We start from the raw sequence: 26,413 nt of genomic DNA on the forward strand, positions 1-26,413 counted from the left end.
CACACTGCTGAGCTTTTAAAAATAGTGGTATGGTTTCCCAGCAGGTGAATGATTAAAAAAAAAGTTGTATATTCCTGCTTATAAAAGAAAAAGTACAAGATGTGCAGAAAGAGGACACACACAGTTCTCAGATTTTTAAGTATTCTTGCACTCTATAATTTTTCACACATCAGAGCAGGTGACTGCTTGCATTCCTGGGAAGGGGACATGCACAAAGATAACATTTTTTAAAAAACCAACAGACTGACTAAAAAGAAAAAAAAATCAAAGTCAAGCCAAAACCTAAAAAGTTACCTAATTAGAGAGGAAAAGGATCTTAAAAAAACAGAAGAAATTGGCATTTGAATCAGATACAAAAAGCTGAAAGCACTATATTAACACCTAGAAATGTGATTCTTTACAAATTAATCTCACAATGGGATTATGCAAAATTTCTGCAAACTGTACAGTGCTTTGCCAGTGCAGTGCCTCTACAATTTATACAGTCTTTTACATCTATGTAACACATATGGAACATGTTGCCGACAGCCACCAGAGTTATATAGGGTATTAGGGGGATAGGGTGGCAGGGGAGAAACATACAGTACTTCCATTTTTATGCAAGTTATTTGTTCTTAGGAGAGAAGGTGGAGTGAATGGGAAGATGTGGGACTAGCAAACGGGGACATTTTATTTAAAAAGTGTTTGCCCAATCTCTATTAACATATGTACATTCTTTTCAGTCTCTTAAATAAAAGAACAGCTGAGAACCAAGTATCACTATTATCCATTGGCTCTGTTGAACTGAAAGGTCTACACATAGCACAGCAAGGTCTATACCTGCATAGATAGGCAAAAAAGTAAAAGGTTCAGTACCTGGTTGAAGGCTCATTTAAAACCCTGACTGTGGAAAAACGCCGCTTCTCTATTGTACAGATCTGTTTAATGGCAGGATATTAAGGGATGTGCTCAGAAAATAAGACTTTTGAAAAAGGAGATGCATAGCCCAGAATTACATGGGAGTGAGAAACTAGTCCAGACATCTAGTATCTTTGCGGAGGACATTTCTGGCCTACCCGTCCAATTAAATGGTCTTCAGTGCATCGATACTTGGCATTTGCAAGCAGTTCAGAGGAGTTGGAGCACCCAAAATTTTTAATGCTAAATGTTCTGCCCAATGGGTTATAACGTTGACAAGTCAATTTGTAATGCACGAACAAGGCATTGAGTACATAAACGGGAAGAGAGAAAGTGGCCATTAGCCACTATACAAAAAGGGAGAGCAAAGTCAGGGCTTCAACTAACACAAGGCATTTGCATGAAGATACGAAAAGCTTTCATGATTGAACAACAGGGACACCTCAGTCCCCTTCAGCCTCCCTCCCCAGAGCAGCAGAAATTCTTGGGTAACAAGTTCCTCTCTCTAAAGGGACTTGTCTTATCCTTTCTCAAAAAAACCAAACAAAAACAAGAACAGCCTTAAGCCTCAGTCACCAGATCTAAAAGGGTTCTACAATACAATAAATTAGTTTTGAGTTTCCTTTATTTATTTTTTCAGAAACGGGAGTAGGCCCTCGTTTTTCTAAGAACCTGAAAGAAAGAAAAACACAAATGAAAAAGACACAATCTCTGATGTATATGTTCAGCAAGCACAAAGGCAGGGCCATCTATCCTCGGGTTGGGGTGTGGAATAGGCAACCTGTATCACCAGGAGCTGCCCAGCTCATCTCCCTCCTAACCAAGATGGCCAGAGCTACCGACCAAAAAAAGGAAAGAGCCCAGCCAGAGGGTCCTTTAACCCCCTTCACAACAAGCTGCTCCAACTGAAGAGGCCTTCCTTGCAGGGAATGAGCAGAAAGAGGATGGCAAATACTTCTCGCACTTCCAGCCTGCATTGCTTGCGGGAACAAGCTGGTGACAGGGAGAGTTTGCTCTTCCACCTCCAAGACTCTGGTCAGAGGAAGGCTGACTTAATATAGTCACCATCAAGAGTGAAATGCGTTAGCTTCGTGTTTATTCAATCCCAAAAGGCCACTATCCTCACCACAACCTCGTAACGGAGGTTAGGCAGACATTAATTGGCACAAGGCCACCCAGTGAGATGCACAGCAGCGTGGTATTTGAACCTGAGTCACTCCTGACCCAGTTTGATCCCTTAACCATCACACCACACCAGCTCTCCTGCCTTTCTCATTACTGCTCCTCACTGTCAGGTTTGCTGCCCGTCTATGTAGGTCTATCAAGGATTCTGACCAGTAGAAGAAATGTAAGTATGACAAGAACCCCTAATCAGTTCTATCTGAGCTTGGTTGTACCCTCTCTTACATTAAACAAATCCATAATAGCAGCAGTTCAGTCTTAGGATGAAGGACTGTTGAAAGCTAGTATTAAACTCAATCTGGGTTTCCTTTGATACCCAAATCAATAAGCATGCCAAGTGCATTTTATGATTTGCCCTATCTATCAATGTTAACATTTCCAGATGTGTTTTTTTTGTTTTTAAACTGACAGTGCATTCCCAAGGAGAGTTACTCCAGTCTAAGCTCATTCATTTCAATGGGATTAGACTGGAGTAACTCTCCTTAGTGCACTGTGAGTCTTGTGAAGAGGCCTCTATAGGAGGGAAGGAAAACATTGTTCCCTTATAATTTGAGGATCAGGTTTCTGCTATACCCAGCTATACCCTTTATCAGCCCAAGGTTCTGGATTGCACAGCCCAATCTCACCTTCTTATGCATAATAGCAAGGTGATACCAAGAGGTCAGTAAGGACGAGCAGCTGGTCATCGGTGAACTGTTGCTTGTGCTCCTGCCAGTTGTCATGGTGGGTCCTACGGAAGTTGGACAGCGTTTTCTTTACTGTCATCTATGAGACAGGCACACAGATTTATACAGCGTATTTAAAAACAATCATCCTGCACTGGGTTAGACTGCAGGCAAGGATGTTCATAGGACATGACTGTAATGCCTGTCCTTCTATGTCAAACTCCCCACCTTTAAGGAATCAGCCAAGGATTCAATATCTTTAAACATATATATTTCAAAACGCTTGAGACCGCATGTTGAAAATGTAAACCCATCAAATGAGAATATTCCTTCAAAAATGTCCAGGGTTTTAAAATCCAGGTTATTTTCCAGTACCTGACAAATCATTTCTAAATATTTGGGTTAAATACTGCTTCCGTTGATGTTATCTTACATGCAATAAGGATTACCACCATATTTCTGGGCAAGACAAAATGGTCCCTAAAAGTTAAAGCAGTTCACCCCCTAAGAATGACAGGCTAGTTAATCAGTTAAAACACGTGCAAGGCCGTCACTCGCAAACGGACTAACAATGACGAGACACAGGCAGACAGCGAGCTGGCAGCAAAGGCAGAAAAGGCAGGCAAAGGTTTGGCCTTAAAACTTGCAGGGCCCACAGCAAGGGAGGAGGAAGAATTCCTGTACGGCAGCCAAGACCGGCTATGTCTTGGTCCTCAGATTTGACAGCTGGTAGGGAAAAAACAGCCCTAATAACTTTTACTCCTGCAAGCTACATTAAGGTACATTCAGAGGTGCTGGTGCACATCTGTGTATATCCTTGATCCCGGATGAATGGAGCTTGAAAAAAGGATGAGATGGCATCCCTTCCTGGTTACTCTCTCCATACGCTCCAGACTGGTCCGTCTCCTTTGCAAAAGTAGAGACCCTTACCTTCTTCTGATAGACACTGTACAGCTTAACCACCTCAGCCAGACAGCTGCTCTACAGTCCCCCTGCCCCCATCCTCTCCAACTCTTTATGACTAGTTCATACATTCAATAGAATCAAGCAGTCAAGCTTTTCCTACACTGCACCACTTCAAGATGCAAAAGGGTGTCTGATGCTCGGTCTAAATGCTCCCCATTAGCCCCCTTCACCATCCCAAATCAGACAAGATTCTAGCTTAGCCTCCTTTCGCCAAACCTCACCGTGCTATTTTTCTTTGAGACAATTAACTTCTTTCTAGATTAGTATTAACCCCTTCCCTTTGCAGGTTTAAGTTGTACATACCAGCCAAAGCATTATGATTTAATTTTGCAGAATGGATAAACGGGTCTTTATCTGCCAGCTGGGTAAACACCGTGGAAAATTCTACCTCACTGCTAAGTGAGCACCTTCATGTATGTATAGTAGCTTCTTCAACATGCCATGAAGGAATCCTTTATTCCTTCCTTCCTTATTTATTATTTTATTTATTATTTACTAACAAGATTTTTACCTCGCCTTTCTGCCCTCATAGGGCCAGTAAGGCGGTTAACAACCTAAAGCATACAAATTAAAATCTCATCTTAAAAGCCATTAAAAACAACACAGAAACACATCATTAACGCAAGTTTAACCAGAGCTTAACATAAAGTACAAAAGACAAAAATAACAGTTAAAACATTAGAGAGGAAGGATCTGAACCATGCTTAAACTATACAGGAGCAAATGCAGCACTTCAGCTACTGACTCCATTCAGAACTGATATTAAACCATGATTTATTGTTATGGGAACAAGCCCGAGAGATTTGTTCCTTTACCCTCCTTGTATGCATGCCTTGATAATTAAGCACTTCCACATTCACACTGAACCACCGGTTCCGTGGTCTAGAATCCTGGTTTGGAGGGCAGAGAATGATCCAAAATGTTAGACTGGAAGACCAAATAGGCTTAATTATCAATATGCATGTGCAAGGGGAAGAAAACGGGGAGGAGTACATAAGACTGAGGATCTCTATACTCATTCACATAAGAAGAGGAAGAAGAGTTGGTTTTTATAGACCAATTTTCTCTACCTTGAAGAGTCTCAAACCGGCTTACAATCACCTTCCCTTCCCCTCCCCACAACAGACACACCCTGTGAGGTAGGTAGGGCTGAGAGAGTTGAGAGAACTGTGACTGGCCCAAGGTCATCCATCTGGCTTCATGTGGAGGAATGGGGAAACAAACCCAGTTCACTAGATTAGAGTCCGCTGCTCTTAACCACTACACCACGTGGACAAACCATGTCTGAACCATGCTGGGGTGTCCTGTCCCCTCAAATATATCTGCAGATTTAACTACATCAAGTGAGGGAATACCAAATAAAACCACTTAAAAAATACACAATCAGAGGAGAACTACATTTCGCCCTCTGTGGGCCGCACTTTAAGAGACAGACTAGAATGGAATAAAGCAACTGAAAGATTATGCTTACTTCAATAGGCTGAGGATCATTCAGGTGCGCACTAAGATTCATCAAAAGTTGAGGCATCCATGTGGGTACATCGTAAGGACTGGAGAGAATGCATGCGCTAAGTCCGAGAACACCAGCATGGCGCTTAACTAAGTCTGCAAAAAACAACAACACCGCATCGGGTTCTGTGTTGAATAATGTTGCTTCCTAACTGCTGATATTATATTGTCCTGAAACAGCACGAATATTCCTTCCATTCTGTTTACAAGCATCTTTTTAAAAAAGCTATGCAATAATGCAGCAACTACTACGAAAGACTGCTTTAAGCCTTCTCAAGGACCCAAATGTTTTAAAAAGATGAACTTCATTATTTCTATGTTAGCAAAGCTATAAATGTGTAAAGAATCCCTCACCCCAAAATCCTATCGCAAATTAATTTTGAAATGCATTAAAACCATCATAAAAACCACAGGAAAGCACATAGCATCATCTGGGCCAAGAATCACAGTTCCAATGGTCTTTGGTCAATTGATTTAGATTATTTTTGAAAGCTGGCAATGGACTTCTCTTGATAGAGGATTCTATTGCAAGGGGTATGGTGCTGCTGAAGAAAATGTGTATCTCTTGTAGCCATCTGCCTAGTTTGAAATGGACCAGGACCTCACAAGCTGACCTCTGAGTGCAGGAAGGTACGCAGGAGATGAGGTGTCACAAAGCTTGGCTTAGGATAGCTCTTCCAACTCTTAGTAGAAGGGAAGGAAGGGGATCTAAAATGCCTGTAACACTCCTGTGCTTCCAAGTTTGGGGGCAAAGAGGAAGCAGAAAGCAACACTTGGTATGCCACTGCTGATGAATATGACTGATTGTGCTATGGAAATGAGCTGTGCTCAAAAAACTTCAAGTCTGCGGGCACAACTGTTAGGGAATTTTGCAAACAAGGCCATCCCACAGCCCCTATGGCTCCATTTATCATTCGTTTCAAGGTGGAGTAAGTGAGTCTATAACCAGATTCGCAAGGAGAAAGACCCAACTGACATTTGAACACTTGCCAACTAATTATTGTACCATAAAGCAAACTAGAAAGAAACAGGCATAGCAAATACAACCTAAGAAATACATTAAAGCAAATGCATAACGGTAATAAGGAATATATTCCTTCTTCATACCAAGGCACAAACTTGGCTTGGACATAATTCTTATGTGATGTGCGCATCCCCAAAACCACCTTTCCCTGAGAGGTCTGGAGAATGTACAGCTACTTACATTCTTTGATTGACATTTGTTATCTCTTCTATGGAGTGCAAAAGTTATAAAGCTTAGTTGATTCCTTTATTCAGCGCTGCATGCCAACAGTCCCAAGTTCTTTGCTCACGCCTTGCTTTAATATATTTCTTAGGTGGCATTTGCTATGCCTGTTTCTTTCTAGTTTGATTTATGGTACAATAAAGAGTTCGCAAGTGTTCAAATGTCAGTTGTCTCTCTCTCCTTGTGAATCTGTTTATAGAGTCACTCACTCTACCTTGAATGGAACATTAAAAGGAACAACAGGGGCTGCATGACAGCCATATTTGCAAAATTCCCTAACAACAAAGAACCAACAAGAAGGCACACAGCTTGCTAACCAAGATTTAATGAACTTTTTGGTATACGGCTCGGAAGATCAGAGTTTGGCTATCATCCAACAACTGGGTGTTACGTGGTGATTTAAAGAATTAGTAATGGAATTTGGGTCGCTGGAGGCAATGCAGCATCTCAAAAATGGCACCTTCAGCTCCAGCAGTCAACTATTTTCACACTAATTGTGCTGCCAGGGTTTTTGTCATGGACCATCCTGGTTTAGCGTGGAAAGATGAGTCCTCATTGGAGGAGGACAACCCATCCCCAAGCCCTGCCTTGGCAGACCCTCCCTGTGAGTCCGGTGTCTCATGGCCTCCTCAAAAGGACCCTGAGTTAGCACTGATGCCACCCTCTAAGCCAGCAAGCAGGAGGCTCCAGCCCCTGCTGGACCCACCACGGTCTCCTGAAGGACTCCAGGAGCAGAGAAGGTGAAGGGTAAGGACTAAGCCTTGGATCAGATGCAGGAGTGCCCACCTCCCCTCTGCTGAGGGAATGCCAGAGGAAACCAGTAAGTCATCGCAGCAGGAACTGCACCCCACTACTCCTCATGAGTAAAGGAGCTGACAGCTTGTGGAGAGGAGTTTGACATGGGACCAGCCTCACCCGCAAGGAAACACCCTATACAAAGCTACAGTGAGGACACAGCAAGTATGGGATCAGTGTGCCTGCAGCCTTGCTGAAGGCCCTAACCGACCTGTTGGTGACTGATTCGTGGCACTTTGTTACTTGACCCTTGGACTGTTTTCGGACCCTGCCTTTGGAACATGTGCTTTGACCCTGGACTGAGACCTTGGACTGCCTCCTGACCTTGCATTTGGATTGCATTATCGGACCCTGGACTTTGACACTGGACTGTGACCTGACAACCCCTGCTGTGTAACCCTGTGGTGGCTGGGACTTGCCTCCCACCTGGTAGCAACAGCCGGTTCGCCGGTCTGTTACCAGCTGAAAATTCTCTCTTGTTTGGGATTAATCCAACTATATAACCCTTCTTACTGGTCACTGGAAATCCTGCTTAGAACACGAGCATATGAAGTTGTCATCCAGCAAATCCAACTGGTGTTGATACTAAAAGTTGCTCTCTAGCTCCATATTTTCTATTCTGACTGACAACAGCTCTTTACAGCCTCCAAGAGAGGCCTCTCTGAACATGTGCTATCCAGCATCCTTTTAGCTAGAGGTGCCTGTAACCTTCTACATACATACAAGCATGAGCTTTACCACTAAACCACACCACCCCTACACAGTTCACGAACGCAGTACCAGAAGCTTCATTATCAAACAAAGGCCTTTGCATATGAACTGGCTTCTCACTCCAGGTCTCATCGACAGACTCCCAACGAGCTGTCAGACCCAAATACTACAGCCTGTTTTCCCACTGCTCTAGACTGGACCCTTGACAGTCACGTGGAATGGCTTTCACCATGTGATCTACCGTCAAAGTTAGGGCAACAATGGTTCTAATACACCTGAGATGTTCTGCTACATGTATGCTTTCTTGATAGAGCCCCACCTTACCTGCAGGGGGAATAGTATCCACTACAGTGCTGAGGTCTCGCTTTCTCTTCTTTGGGAGTCTCCTCTTGCAGAGCTGCTCAAAGTGAGTCTGCATGGGGTCATCCATCACCAGAAAATGGCACTGTAGCAGGCCGCTCAACGTAGTGGCAGCCATCTCTCTCACCTAGGATTGAGCAAGAACGTCAATTATGCAGTGGGCGTACTCGGCTCGCAAGACAACATTTACACCCTTGCGGTCCATCAGGACTCATGCTGCCATAATGCAGCTCAGAAAAGCCGGTCAAGTTTCATCATGTGTAGCAAAAATACACCACCAGACAACACTGATAATGTTCTCCAAATGCTAAGATACGTGAGCCCAAGTTTGATAAGCTGTGGTAACAAGCAACATAATTAAAAACGTCTGCCTCATGAAGCTGTTGGAACACAGCTCTTCACGGGCCACGGCAGATGCTAAGCTCAAGGCAACTGAGCAATTACCAAAATGTAGTTCTAAGTATCATGGATATTGATCAAAATAGCTGGTTTAACTGATCCTTCCTCCAGTTCCTCCCCGGCCTCTCAGTGACATAAACGTTCCCTCATATCTGTTAGTTCTAAAATATTTGTAATCAAAACAAACCATCTGGTTTACAGGTTTAATTTGCCCTTCCTTAAGTTTCACTTGTGACCTGCATCAAGTGCTCCACCACATCACAAAGGAGCTCGTGACCACAGGCCAAAGGGGGAAGCTTGACACACAGACACCTGGGACTTTTCAAATAAAACAGGAAGAGTGGTCATGTTACTCAGGTTCAAATAACTAGAAATTATTTTACAAGGAATTAGGAAGAAGCAAGCAGGTAAAACAATGTTGGGAAAATACAAACATCCAAGTAAATACAGATAGTAAAAAATAAATAACTTGATCATTCAGACTAAGGTAATAATGAAGAGCCCCGTGGCACAGAGCGGTAAGCTGCAGCACTGCAGTCCAAGCTCTGCTCACGACCTCAGTTCGATCCTGACAGAAGTCAGTTTCAGGTAGCCGGCTCAAGGTTGACTCAGCCTTCCATCCTTCCGAGGTCGGTGAAATGAGGACCCGGCTTACTGGGGGTAAAGTGTAGATGACTGAGGAAGGCAATGGCAAACCACCTTATATACATCACCTCATGTGATGTCACCCTATGGGTCAGTAATGACCCAGTGCTTGCACGGGGACTACCTTAACCTTTTTTAAAGGTAATAATATTGGTTTCTTAAATTCAAAGATCTGTTGTCAAAGGAACAGATCAGAAATCTTTGTCTAAATATGAACAATGATTTCTGCAGGGCAAATGGTAATATAAATAGAATGTGAGCTCAAAGGAGTCTGGGTATTATCAAGATCAATGTCTCACTCCTGACCCCCCAGGGCAGCACTAATGAGCTGGTGGTAAGATTCTGAAATGCACCCGATCAGATTAACACTTGTGCTCTTAGCGGTTAATCAATTCCAAAGATCTTTCTTTGCAACGTTAGGTTTCTTGCACTATTCAATGGTTAGGTCTGTTCTGCACTCAGAAGTAAATATTAGTGTGGTATAAATTAATTGTCAGTGCAACACCAACCAAACCTAAAGTACTGGTGTACTTGCCTGGCAGCAAGTAAACACCCATCTAAGTTTCCTGAATTACCAAAAGTCAATCTAAATACCAGGGTATGTTGACTGGCTATTGGAGGCAACTGTGACAAAAAATATGTCAATACTAAAAGTTGCCATCGGTAAGACACATCAAAACCTGACCAGCACAACAGAAATATCCACTACAAAAAGCCCTGCAGGGCTAGATGCTGCTGCTACAGCAGGACTGGCTCCTTCCCTTAAACATCCCTGTTGTCTCAATAGATGCGTTCACATTGCCTTAGTTAGCCTGGGGGCAGTTTCTTTCTCTGCCCTGAGGCCTGGGAACTGATGGGGCTAACAAGCTGCATACATAAATAAAGTGAAAACCACAAACAGTCTGAACCAGTGAAAGGCCCAAATTGGGGGGGGGGGATCTGCCATGGTCCCCTCAGATGGCCTCTACCCATCTCTAGGGTAAAGGAAAACCTCAGGGGGCTGTACAGTTGTACATAACCATAAAACAGAATGAAGCCAGAAATCGTGTTCGTTTTTCAGGTGCTACTGGACTCTTGCTCTTTTCTACTGCTACAGACTAATAGGGCTACCCGTCGTGATCTATCTCCATAAAACAGAATGTCTGCCTCTCTCTGGAGTACAAGCACAGACCCATGCTCTGCATCCAACCCAGCAAATTAGGGCAAATTGTACCCTTGAACATAACACCCTGAGGATCCACCAGGCTGAAAGGAAAGCAGCAAGGGCTGTTAGAACTGACAAAGGAAGTTGACCAACTTCCTCTCTCCTTTCTGTGGCACATTACTCACAAGTGCGATAAACCTCTATTAAATAGCTGTACAGAGTGTGCAGCGAGAGCTCCTGCCAGGCACATTCATCAGCATTTAATGCCTTATGAGCTAAGCCGCTAAATGGAAGGTAAAGTGCTAATGAACTTCAGGATGGGGAGCCATCTTGACAGGGGGAGTGAGCAAAACCCCCTGGCGAACGGCCTTCATTTATATCCCATTCACAGCGGGCTAAAATCCATTTTAATAGTGCTGTTTTAAACAGCTTGATCAAATGGCCACACCTCATAGCAAGGATCACCTCGCTACCACATCCTTTATCCATTACGGGCATTGGGAAGAAAGTGATCACAGGACCTGCTCCAAGAAGTCTAATGGTACTTCTACCGAGGCTCTACGCTACAGAGTGCCTGCTGTTATCGCCCTGGCCTTTCTCACTCTCTGCTTCTCCCCATACTGGGCACATTCTGCCTAATGACAGGTCTATGTCCAGAGAAAATAGCTGGAAGGCAGCAGGGAAGTGATCGCCATACTCACTTACCACAGAAAGAAAACCAAGACCACAATCACTGCCAAGGCAGGGTTCCCATGGCAACACGGTCACGAGCTCATACACACAGCAAGCATTCGGTCAATACGAGCTGCCATCCTGCAGGGACCTACTTATTCACTTGGACATTTACAAATTTGTTCTACAAATTAGTCCTGAAAATCTACATTAGTGTTAAAGAGGAACAGCAAACAAGCGGTTGTTTGTTTTTTAAGATTATTGGCAAACACTCTAGTAGCTGGAGGGTGACAGATTCAAAACAGATAAAAGGAAGTATTTCTTCACACAACACATAGTTAAATTGTGGAACTCCCTGCCCCAGGATGTGGGAATGGCTGTCAATTTGGAAGGCTTTAAGAGGGGAGTGGACACGATCATGGAGGACAGGGCTATTCATGACTACTAGTCAAAATGAATACTAGTCATGATGCATACCTATTCTCTCCAGGATCAGAGGAGCATGCATATTATATTAGGTGCTGTGGAACACAGGCAGGATAATGCTGCTGCAGTCGACTTGTTTGTGGGCTTCCTAGAGGCACCTGGTTGGCCACTGTGTGAACAGACTGCTGGACTTGATGGGCCTTGGTCTGATCCAGCATGGCTTTTCTTATGTTCTTAATGGTAAAAGGGTGCTAGACCCAGTGTTCCTGGCTACATAATACCGTAACATAAAATAAGGTGCAAGTTTTAAAATGGCAAAACTGCAACTACTTGTGTGTGTGTGTTAAGTGCCGTCAAGTGGCTTCCGACGGCAAGTCGCAACTACTTAGCCTACCTTTAAAGTGCTGTAAAGCTTTCCTGATAGCTAACTGCTGGACGAAGTAGCATTTTCAGCTTTGAAGCGGAAAGGAAGTGTTTCACAAAGCCTTTTAAACATCAACAGGTAGGCAGCCTTGCTCACTTATCACTCAATTAATATGCTTTTATTGACTGATAGTTCAATCACACGTAAAGCTTTATGTACAGTATGCACTTTATATAACCTGATAGTGAAGGTCAGAGAGTGGCTAATAGGTTTATTTTGACTCTTCTCCCAAGACATTATAAATCATTAAAGAGCTGGGAAGGTTTGTCTAGAGCTCTGTGTTTAACAACCATCACATTTTCTAGTTTTCGATAGGCCTTTTCAAGAGCCCGATTTAATGACTTTCCATCGGCTATGCTCAGCAGGTGATTTCAGCATACACTTGTAGAGGCCAGATTATGCCCCTGTAATTTTAATTCAGTTGAGACAATTACACATATTTTATTACACTGTGAATTTTATTGGGAGGTTAGAAATAAGTTGATTTTTACCAGTGTTGACCAGAAATTTTTAGGAATGTCAGCCATTCAGATGATTATATTGTTAAATTTTTACTAGAAGATAAAGATGTTTTTATCTCTTATTCAGTGGCAAAGTTCTGTTATGCAACCCGTAAGATACAGAGATCTTCAGTCGGGGTTTTAAAATTGTAATTTTGTACTGATATTTGCTGGTCAAATGACAGTAAATAAACTGAACTGAGCTTTAGTATTAAATGGGTTTCTTAATATATACAAACCCAACATAAAGATAAATAGAAGATATTTAGAGACAAAAAGGTACATTGTTTACTCACCGAGAAGGTCCTTTCCGCTCTGAAGTAGAAGGTCATCTTGAAAGCATTGGGTGTTTCTCGTTCCCATTGCTTGGAGAGGCAGGACAAAGTTTAAACTAACTTCCTGTCTGGGGCAAGAAACGCCCACAGCTCCAGTTTTCTACTAAGAGCTCATGAGAAACAATCAAACAAGTAACAGGTAAACAGAATAACAGGGAAAAACACAAGAGGGGCTGTATGTCGCCTTATGAGTGTGTTAAATTTTATAAACTTCTATAAACCCCCAGTGTAATTGAATAAACAGGTAATGAATTTGGCTGACTAACGGAAGGCCACCCTTGGAAGATGAGCTACATCTCCGGGTGGGCAAGATGACCTTCTACTTCAGAGCGGAAAGGACCTTCTCGGTGAGTAAACAATGTACCTTTCCCGCTCTGAAGGAAGGTCATCTTGAAAGCATTGGGATGTCCAAGAGCCCTTATTTTGGGTGGGAATCTGAGTCCTCATCTTCCACTACGTGTTGTAGAATGCGCCTACCAAATGCCGCCTCTGCGGAAGCTAAGGTGTTTATGCGGTAGTGCCTAATGAACGTGGAAGGGTTGGACCACGTGGCAGCCCTGCAAATCTCTTCAGTTGATGCCTGTTTGAATAAGGCGGCTGAGGTGGCGGCACTTCGTAAGGAGTGTGCAGTGATGCCGTGAGGCACAGGGATGCTACTTGCTAAGTAGGCTTCCTTGATACAATCTCTGAGGGTTGAATTGATTGATTGGCGAGACATAGGGAGACCTTTGTTGGGAGCATTGAGGGAGATGAAGAGAAATTCGGTTTTCCTAAATGAGGCGGTTCTGGAGATATATACGTGCAAAGCCCGTCGCAGGTCTAGCGTATGCCAGGCTGCTTCTCTGGGGTTGGAGGGGTTGGGACAGAAAGAAGGGAGATTAATGTCCTGTGTTCGATGAAATCGTGACTGCACTTTTGGAGTAAAGGAGGGGTCAGTCCGGAGGACAACTCTATCTTTGTGGAAGATGCATAAGTCGTTGCGGACAGAGAGGGCTTTCAGTTCCGAGACCCGTCTGGCAGAGGTGATGGCTGTTAAGAATAGAGTCTTCATTCTAAGGAATTTTAGAGGAACTTCTCTCAGAGGCTCAAAGGGCTTGGTAGTCAGGGCCGTTAATACTGTATTGAGTCTCCAGGTGGGAAAGCGATGCATCACTGGGGGAGTGGACTGTTCTACTCCCTTTATGAAGGCCTTGACCTGGGGATGAGAGGAAAGGGGAATCCCATCGATAGAAGGACAAATTGATGCGATGGCCGCGATCTGTTTACGAAGAGTGGCAGCTCTAAGTTTTTGGTGGACGCCATCCTGTAGAAATTGGAGAAGCTGCGGTAGGGAAGGGGAGGTAGGGTCGGCATGTTTGCGAATGCACCATCTAGCGAAAGTTTTCCAAGTGTAATTGTAAATTCTGTTGGTAGATGGACGCCTAGCCTGTAGGATAGTAGATATAACTTCTTGGGAAAGGCCAAGGGCTAAAAGCCTGTTCCTTTCAATCTCCAGGCGGTTAACTGAAACCAGCCTGGGTCCGGATGGCAAATGGGTCCCTGCCTGAGAAGAGTGGGCATCGTTGGTAGATGCCATGGAGGATGGAGTGACATTTCCATCAAGGCCGGAAACCAAGGACGGCGTGGCCAGTTGGGAGCTATTAGGATGATCTCCGCTCTCTCCTGGCGAATCTTTCGTATTACCTTCGGAAGGATGGGAAGAGGTGGAAATCCGTAGAGGAGGCCCTTTGGCCATGGAGACAGCAGGGCATCCAATTGTTCCGCTTCCCTGTGGAAGAATCTGGAGAAAAAACGAGGAACCTGGCGGTTCTGAGCTGTGGCAAACAGGTCCAGGACTGGGGTTCCGAAATGTTCCGCTACTTTCCGGAATGTCTGGGGATCCAAGGACCATTCTCCTTCGATGATCGTCTGGTGGCTCAGCCAATCTGCTTTGAGGTTGTGGGTACCCTGAATGTGTTCCGCTTTTAATGAAAGAAGATGCTTTTCCGCCCAAGAAAAGATGGCAATGGCTTCTTTGTTCAGTGTCTTGGATCTCGATCCACCCTGTTTGTTTACATGGGCCTTTGAGGACACGTTGTCTGTCCTGATGAGGACGTGTTGATTGTGCAGAATGGAATGGAACTTCAGGAGGGCTAGGCGGATTGCCCTTAGTTCGAGAAGATTGATGTGCATCTTGGATTCGGAGGGGGACCAGATGCCCTGGGCGAAGGTGCCTGAGACGGTTGCTCCCCAACCCACGAGGCTGGCGTCGGTGAATACCTGGATCGGAGCTGGTTGAAGATAAAGTTGCCCACCTGTAAGGTTGTTGGGGTTGGACCACCAGTTGAGGCTGTTTCTGGCATCTGCGGTCAGGTTGATCTGCTTGTCTATCTTGTGGGCTATAAGGAGCTGAAAGGGCTGAAGGGTGTTCTGCAGGGGTCTGGAATGGAAGCGGATCCATGGTCCCAAGTCGATACAGGAAATCATCGAACCAAGGAATTTTGCAAGGGTCATAAGACGATGATGAGGGCTCTGGCCAATGTTCTTGCTGTTGAGGCCAATTTGATTGCCTTGTCCTGAGGAAGAAATACCTTGTTTAGGTTGGAATCTATGATGGCCCCTAGATGTCGGATGCGTTGCGACGGGACCAGGGAACTCTTGGATTTATTGATGATGAACCCATGAAGCTGTAGTGATTCAACCACTCGATTAGTATGCTCTGAAGCTAAGGTGGCAGAAGGGGCACAGATTAAGATGTCATCGAGGTACGGATGCAATTGAATTCCCTCTCTTCGAAGTGAGGCTATGATGGTGACTAAGATTTTGGAAAAAACACGTGGTGCGGAAGCCAAACCAAAAGGTAAAGCCCTAAACTGAAGGTGTAAGTCCATATAATTGAAGCGGAGGTACCTCCTATGAGAAGGGTGAATAGGTATGTGAAGGTATGCTTCGGTTAAATCAATTGAAGACATGAGGGAGCCAGGACGAAGGGCCTCGAGAATGGACCGGAGGGTTTCCATGCGGAATTTTTTCTTTTGGACAAAGCGGTTGAGGTGTTTGAGGTCGAGGATCGCTCGCCAGTCTCCGTTCCTCTTAGGGACGGTGAAAAATATAGAATACACTCCCTTGGATCTTTCCGGGAGAGGTACCTCCTCAATTGCCCCTATGTGAAGGAGATGTGAGATGGCGCTTAGAGTAATCCTATGTTTGTCTGGTTTTTTATAAACTGGGGAAGTTTGGAACCTGTCTATGGGAAGTGTCCGAAACTCTATAAGGTAGCCAGAGTGAATGGATTGGAGTACCCATGCATCCGCCTGGGAGTTGATCTACTGTGGGAGGAAATGCTGAAGCCTGCCTCCCACCACAGGATCTTTACTGTTTGTTGGTTCTGGGGAACTTGTCAAATTTGTCGAATTTGTCCCCTTTGAATGACTGGGAGGGGGGTGGTCTTCCGAATCTGTTGAATCTGCGAAAGGAACCGCGTTGGGAGGACCAGGAGGAACGCCTCTGATCCTGTCTGAATCTTGAGAGGGTATGGAAGGAACGAAAAGTTTGAGGATAATGAGTGTGTCTGGGGTCCTTTCGCTCGTTTTTTAACATGTACCTGTTCTTAACTTTGGTGTCAACCAACATTTTGTCCAACCTTTCTCCAAAAAGTTTGCCTCCCTTGAAGGGGTGAGCTAAGAGTATGGCCTTGGAACGGTGGTCAACCTGCCAAGGTCTGAGCCATAGAGCACGCCGTATAGCAGTGTTTGAAGCTATAGCTCTGGAGGAAAGGATGAGTGCATCTAGGGATGCGTCTGCCATGAAGGCGGAGGCCTGCAAAACTCTAGACAAGCCCTCGGCTACTCTCTTATCTGCGGAGGGGAGAAGCTTAATTAACTTCTTAGTCCATGCATTGGTTGCGCGGGCTATCAGGGCGGTGGTGGTATTGGCCTGTATAGCAAGTGCGGATGCCTCATGGACTTTCCTAGAGAGGAAATCCATCTTTCTGTCTAGCATGTCCTTGATAAACCCGCCCCCATCCTCTGTAAAAAAATCTGAGGTTTGAAGTGCAGTAACTGCAGCATCCACTACGGGGAGCTCTAACAGTTCCATAGCATATGGAGCCAGGTCATACAGTTTTTTAGCAGAGCCAGAAAATTGTTTATTGTGCAGGGGTTTATCCCATTCTGCTCTTATAAGGTTTTCAAAATGTACAGGGAGAGGAACCTTAATAATATGGGAGTCTCCCTGGGGGAAATAATCCTTGCACCCCCTGCGTTTGACCTTAGATTGGGGCTCATCTGAGGTTTCAGGCTCGCTCAGGAGGTCTAGGGCAAATAAAGCCTTGGCCAGGAGTGATTGATAATCCTCATGATGAAAAAGTCTGGGCTGCTGTTCCTGAGTGGAGGGGAGCTCTTCATCTGAAATGAATTCTCATTCCTCCAAATCCCCGGCTACAAATTCCCTGCTGGCCACGGAATCGTCATCCCTAATGGGCAGGTCAGGTGCCCTGGGCTTAGCTTTAAGGGCAGCCTTAGTTAGCCATTGTGGGTTAGGTTGGCTGCAGCCTGGTTCTTCCTGTGAAGGAGATGAGGCTGTAGAAGCTTGAGAAGATGATTGAGATGACTCCAAATTATAGGGCCCCCCATGCTGGGTATCGATCCCTCCCTTCTGGGCCGTCAGGATAAGAGCCTGCAGCCTGAGGAAATGGTCCTCAAAAGTATTTTTAATTATGGACTGGACCCGTTCCTCGGTCATAGGGGTATTATCAGGGGCCCCACCCTCAGCCGAGGGGGGGGGGTACTTTACCCTTAGAAGTGTCTGCCCGCTTGCTGGAGAAGGAGCCGGCAAGGACCTTAGAGGTCGAGGCGGCACTCCTTTTAAGATGGCGGCGGCGGGTCGTCCTTTTCCCGCTCTATTGTCTTTCTGCTTCCCAGCCGCGTCCGCAGCGGCGCCGCTTGTCCCGGGCTTGGGGGGGGCTGGAACATCTTCCCCTGACTCCTTTGCTGCGAGTCCGCCTGGGCGGCTGGCAGTAGGAATCGTTTTGAGGGCTGCGTCCCGATCGTTATCGGAAAGAAGCTCAACTTCTTCCGAGCGAGCTGCGGGGGCGGCCATCTTGGCTTCTCTCCCACTGTCGGATCTGCCCTAACACCGGAGCAATGCAGCCGTAGCCGCTAAGGTCCGGGCGGGCGCGAAAAAACAAACGGGGGAGACGCAGACCAGGAAGGTAAACAGAGGGAGGAAGGGCAGGGAAAAAACAGATTGGAGGAAGAAAGGGTAAGAAAAATCCCAAGTTCTCAACGCTAGTTCCCAGCTAAGGCTGGGACGTCCTCTCTCCACGGAGGCAGGAGAAAAACTGAAGCTGTGGGCGTTTCTTGCCCCAGACAGGAAGTTAGTTTAAACTTCGTCCTGCCTCTCCAAGCAATGGGAACGAGAAACACCCAATGCTTTCAAGATGGCCTTCCTTCAGAGCGGGAAAGAGCCTGTTCCAACCAATGTCAAGCCCTTTTAACTCGTACTGTTTGAATTCAAAGGGGAAAGTTTGATCATATGCTTAACCCTCCTGCAGAAAATTCAAGGGGACTTAAAATGTTTACGTTCACAGAAACCTATGGAGTTCAATTTGTAATGTACAAACACGGATCTTATCCATGTTTCCAGAAATACGAGCATGGATATTTACTTACCTCAAGCTGTTCATCTTCTAGTAGCTTTATAACAAGCCATCGGATATCATTTACTGCTTCTTCATTGTTTAGGAAGATAAAAAGATTATAAAATACCATGGTCTGGAGGTAGGTTAGCACTGTGTACCTAGCATGCCAGGAACTACTCCTTGATGTCTGCAAAAATACCCAACATAAAACAGCAGTAATCAGAATATTAAAAAAAAAACACATATAAGATGCTTCTTCAGAGAGCAAGGGAGGGTGTGTCTAAACTCAAAACTATCTTCCAGATACAGGAGGAAGACAGAACTCTCTATATTCGTATTTCACTAGCTGCACTCCGATGCCATAACTAGCCAGAATTAGTCACCCCAGCGAGCTGGAGCTTGACTAAACTGGGATGTGTGCTAGAAGAAGGGAGCACATTGAGCAGCCCATGGTTGTGACGATGCTTCATTAAAGTCTGCTGTGACATCTGAACGAAGCCTCATCTAATCTACAAATGGTACTGGGAAAAAATATTAATTTTCTAGGAGGAAAATGACCTCCCCATTTTGGAAGACTTTGGCCAAACATCTGCCACCTAAAGGCTTGTTCTCTTGCTCCAGCTAATCCCCTCACCCCTTCTGCCCCCACAACAGCTTAACTCCTGAGAAATTCTAACAAAAAGATAGCAATTCCAAAGATCCTTGGAGAAGTCAGCAAGGCAAAGGACTGTCAGAACTTTGCGACAGCCACCAGAAGGCCTCTCTGCATGTACACCTTCCTCTGTTTGATGCACTGACGGTATAATAAGTAGGAAGGCAATTGGTCTCAACATCCAGATGGAGGGGAAAATGAGAAACTTCAGGGCCAAGAATAACTCAGTAAAGGAAAGAAGTTGGAAGGCTGCCTTCTGGCCAAATTAATATATGCAGCTCCCACCTCATTCAGGTGTTCCGTCTTTCTTTTGAGAGGTATACACCTAAAGGTGGTGATGTACAGATACAAGTCTGAGAAAGGTCCAAGATGCTGGAGTTCCTGGGTTAGGAAGCGGGTTTAGCCCCCACTGATCTGGTGTTCACAATGGAACCATTTTACATTCACACAGCAAATAATTCCATGTATATCCTATGGAGAAGAGGAAAGCAATGTACCCAGGAATAGTGTTGGAATGGCCGTGAAACTTGTTGTCCACACCTGATAATGGGTGGTCTAATCCCCACTGATGTGTGTACCATGTATGTGTGTGGGGCGGGGGGAGGAGGCTGAGGAACACAACGGGTTCCTAATGGCAGAGTGCACAGATTTTGTAGTGTTTGGATTCAAAAGACTGAAGCATGCTTTTGCCAGGTACAAGGAAACGTACTTTATGCCACAGGCAGGGAGTTCACATAAGGACAGTGAAAGCATTCATTGTGTACCACCCCACTTCACACATTCAAAGAACGCAGTGGAACCTTTCTTTAAGGCTTGGTTAAAGCTGTTGCTAAGGATGAGCGAACAACAGCAACTATTTTTCGTAACTAAGGAACATAAAATATTAGAGCTTGCCTTGGATCTTTCCATTCATTAGCACAACCTATTTGGGTGAAGGAAAACATACAAGAAGGGCCACTGCACCCGTCTAGTGTAATTAGCCTCCTGGAAAACACAACCAGCTGCATGCTGGAACTGCATTATTATATCTAACGTCACCTTTGGCAAACAGTTACAGTAAATGAAATTTCCAAGCTAAACGTGTGTACAGTGTTCGTGTGGATTTATCCCAACTGTCACTTCGCCCTGAAATCCAGGTTAACAACTGAAGCTGTTTTTATTTACACAGTTAGAAAATCACCACGCACTTGTTTTAGCACCTGTAGAACCAAAGGCACTTGTTGAGGATACAGCAATCCCTGAGACATTAATGATAAGCACATCTTGGAATCTCTCTTCAGTTCATCGTAGCTATTATCATTTTCTACCGGAGCAATCTGTAAAAGCAAGAACAGGAAAGGTTAGCAAACATGGGTGGTTGAAGTTAACATCCAGAGCTTGTTTTCATTTCGAAAATTAACATGCTAAACGACACAATAGAAAACACACATCAGCTAGTGAGGGGAGGCAAGGAAGGGAACAGTAATGCCTTTCAAAAGACACTCAAGTGACCAGTGCAGTATTATAGCCAAAAGAAATAAGTGCTGTACTGAGAAGCTTTCACAGAAGCATTTATGCAAGACACAGAAGTAACTCAAATCACTCACATGTGTGTATGCACTATAGGGAGGAACCATGGCTCAGTGGCAGAGCATCTGCTCTGCATGCAGAAGGTCGCACGTTCAATCCCTGGCATCTCCAATTAAAAGGATCAGGTAGTAGCCGATGTAAAGGGCCTCTATCCAAGACCTTGAACAGCTACTGCCAGTCAGAGTAGACAGTATTGACCCTTGAGAATGGTCTGACTCAGTATAAGCAGCAGCCTGTGTGTTAGGTGGCTGCTTATGCAAGGATTCTGGGAAAATACTTGCATCAGAAGCTGTGGAGATACACAGTCCTCATTAAGGATTTGTATAATAAAGTAGAGATGAGGGCTAAGAGGAAGGGGAAGCCACTTATACAGACTCTACTACAAAAGCCTAAAGCATCAACTTCATGACATACTAAAACAAAGTGCATGAGCTATGATAAGTAGCACACTGCTGTTTTCCAGTGAACTTTTCACACCTCACCAAATAAAAAGGTGCTTCCTAGACTTAAGAAAAGCTGATAACAGAAAACATATTTGATTTGTCGGAAACAAATCTTTACTTGAAAGCTGTGCTGAATATCTGCCCAGGAAAAAAAACCCTGAGCTTTGGTATTCTGGAGGCCGATGTCTCTTCCAAACAACCTTTGCTTTCTCTCTTTTGCTTTCTTCCCCATCTGCAGCATCCGTTTTCCCCCATTACTGCTCCTTTAGGGCCATTACCACCTCCCCACTGTTCTCCCCTTCCTGTGAGAACCCAGCCAAATAGCCAATCACACTTAGGTTCAAAGACAATTCAGACAGGAAGCACTGCCTGCTCTCTGAAGGGGTGTCAAGGAAAGAGCTACAGGGCGGGTGTTTTCCTGGCCTCCCAAATCATTGGGTGGGTGGGCGTCCATGGAGAAGAAGTGTTTGTGAAACATGCCCCCTCCCATTTTGATTCAGCCCTACTGAAAGGCTGCATGGGAACAACTGGCTTGTTGTGAGGGAAGGCTGTATGGTCTCCTCCGTGCCAGTTACTGCTCTGCCCATTGACACTGTGACAGATACTGTGTGGTGCAAATGTGTAGGGGACTTGCACTTGAAAGTAGCTGGGGGCCACAAGATCGAGTCCACTTTGAAATATAGCTCCCCCCCCCCACTTTTGCCAGCAAATACTTGCCCACATTGGGCATCCTGACAACAGGACAGGGCCACATAGGTGGAGTGGCAGCCAATGTGTCCTTCAAACAAATGCTCTTCTTGGTGAGGAGGAGGGCTTGGTAAATTGCTTAAGTCACGTACAAGTGGAAAGGAGGAACATTTTGCAAGCATTTTCAACGTAACGCTTTCAGAAGCCACCTCTGCAGCCTCAATATAACAAACCGCAATGAACCACATACCTTGAAGAACAATGGCAGGAGCTGAAGCTGTTCAGTAACAGCTGTGGAGAAGGCCCTTCCCGCGCTTGCCATCAGCCACTTGAGAACTGTTCAGGGTAAAACAAAGACAAACATAACTGCTCCATACAAGGCCAAAAAAAAAAAGAGCACAATAGGAGAAGTTATGAAATTCAAATTAATATCTGCATAACTTTTCAAACAAACTCCCTTAAAGGAAAACAAAAATTCCAAATGTAACACAGCTGAACGTTCAACTTGGTTCTTGCAAGCTGACCAGAGTCACTTACTGGTTTTCAAGAGTTTAATGCCCTGAGTCCGCTCGTCTTCATCTCCAACCCCATTCTCTTCCATAATGTGATTCTGAATTTCCTCATCCACTTCCATAAGGGGTTTGAGTTTTTCAAGTATTCGGGAAGTGAACTCGTGGACATGGGGGGACTTTGTTGGGGCAGTGTTTGGTAAGGAGACATCTATCATGAAGATATATGTCAAAACGCTAAAAGGAAAAAGGAAATCATTTAAATCTGAGAGAAGGAACTCATTTAAATCTGACACACAGCATAAAGGAAGAATTCGTCAACTGTGCACAACAACTTCCCCCGCCCCCGCTTGCCCCCAGAGTCCAAACACATCTAGAGATAAGGTACATATTTAGAAGAATCACACTCCTCAAAATGCATGTATGTGTATTTGAACATTTCTCTTTAAAACACTCCATGCAAGATCTAGCACTTCAGGTAAAGAAATACTAGCATGGCTTAATAGGCTTATTTTCTCCTTAGCTTTGACATCCAGGAATATTCAATCACATCATCACCGTTGCACCTTTATGAAGGAGTACAGCCTAGGCAAGCCATACCACATTAACATTCTATGTAGATCAGCCCCAAGGTTAAAACTGGCATTATGTCTTTGGCTCTGAAGGGGGCAATTCACTTTTTCCTTTTTGTAAGTGTGAGAATAGGGATATGTATTCATACAGAAGACTCTTAAGTTCAACCCAACATCACCAATTAAAATAACTTCAGGTAGCAGGGTTGGAAAAACAGCTGCCAGTCTGAGTTGGCGGTAATGAAATAGGTGGACCAACAGTCTGATTTAGCACAGGGCAGTTTCATATGTTCAGCTCCCCATAAAAGTTAGGAAACTTTCCTGTTTGTTCTCTTAATAATAATTGTGTGCCACCAAATCACAAACGATACATGGTAACCCCAGGGGTTTTCAAGGCAAGAGACTAACGGAGGTGGTTTGCTATTGCCTTCCTCTGCAAAGCAACCCCAGTCCTCCTTGGTGGTCTCCCATCCAAGTACTAACCATGGCTGGCAGGGGCAAGGAAGGAGGAAAAACTGAATACGGGGGGGGGGGGGGCAGAAAAAAAGGTATGGTGGTAGGTGGGAAGGACAGAAGGAGGCAGGAAAAGGGGAGAAGCTATGGGGGTTTTCAGGGAAAGGAAAGAGAAAATAGTGAGGGGGGGAATAGGATGTCCCTACAAGTCCTTGCAGCCCCCCCTTGTTTTAATCTGATTACTGAAGGAAGAAGAGTTTTTGCAAAACATGAGAAAGTAAATACTTCTCCAATTAGAGTTGAAAGGCTGTGGTTGGATCCAAAGATGCTTTTTCACTAGTGGAATAGCACTTCATGAAGGTCCCTTTACCCCCAGGATAAAAACTGGGGAGGAATAGAAAAACCCTGTTCCACAACTTTGCTCTATTCACAGTATGTGTGAATAGCTGCCCATTAAAAAGCAGGCAGGTTTTCCAAATGATCAAAGCTTAGTCACCAGAGGCAAAAGTATCTAAGTCCAAATCCGAATACTGCTGTCAGTATTTAAATTACATGAAGCAATAGAATTCATTCAGAGGAGTAATCTGTCTTATTCTGGTATGTCATCAGATCCTGTGAGTTCTGTGAATGTTTTTCAAGGCAAATCATCCTATAGTTTCTCATTCAGGTTCATATAAAACTGAGCGGCATACAGGATCTAAGTGTTAGCCTTGGTCACTTCCTCAGCACCCAACCTAACCCGCTGCTAGGACAAAATGGGACAGGCCCACATACTAAGCTTCAAGTACCTGAGACAAAGGGGGAGGATACAGCTATTAGAAACAGTTAACCTTTCCCTTTCTTTCCTTTTATCCCTTAGAAGCTCCTTGATCAATTGATCTTGAGCGGCATATATCTAATGTTGGAGGGATATAAGGACTGAAACAAATCTTGCCACTGACAATTTAGCCTTGGGGTCCCTATCGCTTAGTAAAAAAGACATTATGTCAGTCACAGAGGCATTGGATTTGTATATTAAAAGGGGGGAAATATAAGGCAATTGAAGTTCCTCGTAAAAGCGGCATTCCAAAAGGGCATGAGCTAATGAGTCAATAGAGCCAGAAGAGCAAGGGCAGATCCTGTCTGAGTATGGTATATTCAGAATTCTGCCCTGCATTACCATAGAAGGGTTAGCATTCAATCTAGCCAAGGAAACAGTTAACAACAAAAGTAAGAATTAAAACAGCCAACACTGACCTTCCTATCCTCTCTCTGACGTTTTTGTAAACCTGGGTGAGTTTCGGTTCCAGGTACTTCAACAATTTGTGCAGCAGCTCCGGAACCCGCCACTCCTGCTGTGCAAGGCCCCCTTGCAGGACATACAGTCGACTGGGGAGGAAAAGGTGGGGGGAGTGAGAAACAAAGTATAGTGTTTACAGTTATAACTTGGGAACTCCACTTTGTCTTCTCTCCAAAACCCTCTAGATCAGGACTGTCAAACATAAGGCCCACGGGCCGGATTTGGCCCCTTAAGAGCTCTTATCCAGCCCACGAACCAGCCAGCCAAGGCAGCCACCCCCACTTTCCAAACTCTCGATCTGGGCTGGTGAGGCATGGCTCAGCCCAACCAAGTGGCATTTATGTTATATCCAACCCTTGTAACAATTGAGTTCAACACCCCTGCTACTCTAGCTATAACAGAAACAAGTCTCTGAACATTTCACTTGCTCGTAACAGAAGAGCCATCAGACCATTATTTGCTTACAAAGTAACTCTGCACTTGGCTCATGCATTTTTTTTAATGGCTAGATGGATAGACAGAACACTTCCATGAGGGGAAACTGGAGAAGTACAACATGCTTTAATATCACATCAGCACTGGCAAGGATTGGAGAGGAACAGTCTGTTCTGGGAAAACCTGACCTGAGCCCCATTTGCCACCCACACCTTCCCTGCAAATAGATAAACACTAAAGATTTTACCATGCATCAACAAATGATCCCCCTTCACCACTCAAAGGAGACTCCAACAACAGTTCAAACAACCAATGCAACTTCCGGGGGTCTCTGCTCTCCTGTATTAAAAAGAAAAAGGAGGGCAAAAGTCATTTATGACAACAGAAATAATTGTAGGACACTCCTGGAAAAAATATATCAATTCAGAAGCAAACATTTCTTCTCTGTGACGAATTTTGCTGCATAACAGTGTATTTCCTCACAAAAGAACTCCAGAAACAAAAATTCAGGCAGAATCTACAACAGCAATTGTAAAAATATGCAGTACAAAAATGGTAGCTTAAGTAAACTGGTCCCGCAGATGGTTACTGCCTTGTTGCCACAAGGTAAGGTGAATAGAAATAGTTTAATCAAAATTTATAATAAATACATTACTCAGGGGGTTGCATCTTAAACAGATTTAGTTAAATCCTTCTAAAACGCCTAAAGTAGCTGACTGGATTTCTGTGTTGCTACCTATGCATTCTTACTCAGATGTCCCACCAGACTCTCTCCCAGTTAAAAGAATGTAGGGTTACAGCCTTAGTCACCATGAAGAAAAGGTTATGTTATTTTTCATACAAGCATGAACATCAGGATTGGCAGCCTCACCTATTATTTCTTTCTAGTGAAGACTATATTGTTGCCTTGTGGTCATGGGAGGCACCAGAGCAGGCCTGTTCAGTAGGCATATCTACCTGATTGCCTAAGGGTGCCAGTCTGTGCCAGAGCTCAAGGGACAGCCAAGCCAGCCCTCCTGTGGTGTCATCGGGGTTAGCCATGGCAAGCAGCAGCCCCAGCCAGTGCCACCAGCCCACTGAGAAAAGGCAGTGGCCTGATGGGGGCCACAGATGCTGCCACAGATGCACCCAGCCTACCTTCCCCCATCCAGCCCCTTTCTGCCAGGCATGGCAAGCGGCAGCCCTGGGTGGTGCCACACAGAGGCACCCAGGTAATGGTCACAGCCTTCCCTTGTCGCCGGGTCTGCAACGGTGGTGATGCAGCAAGTGACAGCCCTGGGCAGTGCCATCAACCACAGTGAAGGCGGCCTGAGTAGGG

The 26,413-nt window shown here is 44.8% G+C and overlaps 1 protein-coding gene across 1 annotated transcript in view; it reads right to left on the reverse strand.

Moving 5' to 3' along the window:
• Positions 1-1,441: 1,441 nt before the first annotated feature.
• The window catches only part of PSME4 (proteasome activator subunit 4), a 100,168-nt gene continuing 75,196 nt past the window's right edge, over positions 1,442-26,413 (reverse strand). The window contains exons 38-47 of the mRNA XM_056853856.1: positions 25,343-25,434; positions 24,618-24,749; positions 22,385-22,593; positions 22,098-22,183; positions 20,336-20,464; positions 18,528-18,683; positions 8,296-8,458; positions 5,182-5,315; positions 2,706-2,844; positions 1,442-1,569 (exon numbers count right to left, since the gene is read on the reverse strand). Coding sequence (XP_056709834.1) covers positions 2,710-2,844; positions 5,182-5,315; positions 8,296-8,458; positions 18,528-18,683; positions 20,336-20,464; positions 22,098-22,183; positions 22,385-22,593; positions 24,618-24,749; positions 25,343-25,434 — 1,236 coding nt within the window. The 3' untranslated portion in view covers positions 1,442-1,569; positions 2,706-2,709. The remainder of the gene's footprint in view (positions 1,570-2,705; positions 2,845-5,181; positions 5,316-8,295; positions 8,459-18,527; positions 18,684-20,335; positions 20,465-22,097; positions 22,184-22,384; positions 22,594-24,617; positions 24,750-25,342; positions 25,435-26,413) is intronic.

This window comes from Euleptes europaea, chromosome 7 (genome assembly GCF_029931775.1).
Source record: "Euleptes europaea isolate rEulEur1 chromosome 7, rEulEur1.hap1, whole genome shotgun sequence".
NCBI lineage: Eukaryota > Metazoa > Chordata > Lepidosauria > Squamata > Sphaerodactylidae > Euleptes > Euleptes europaea.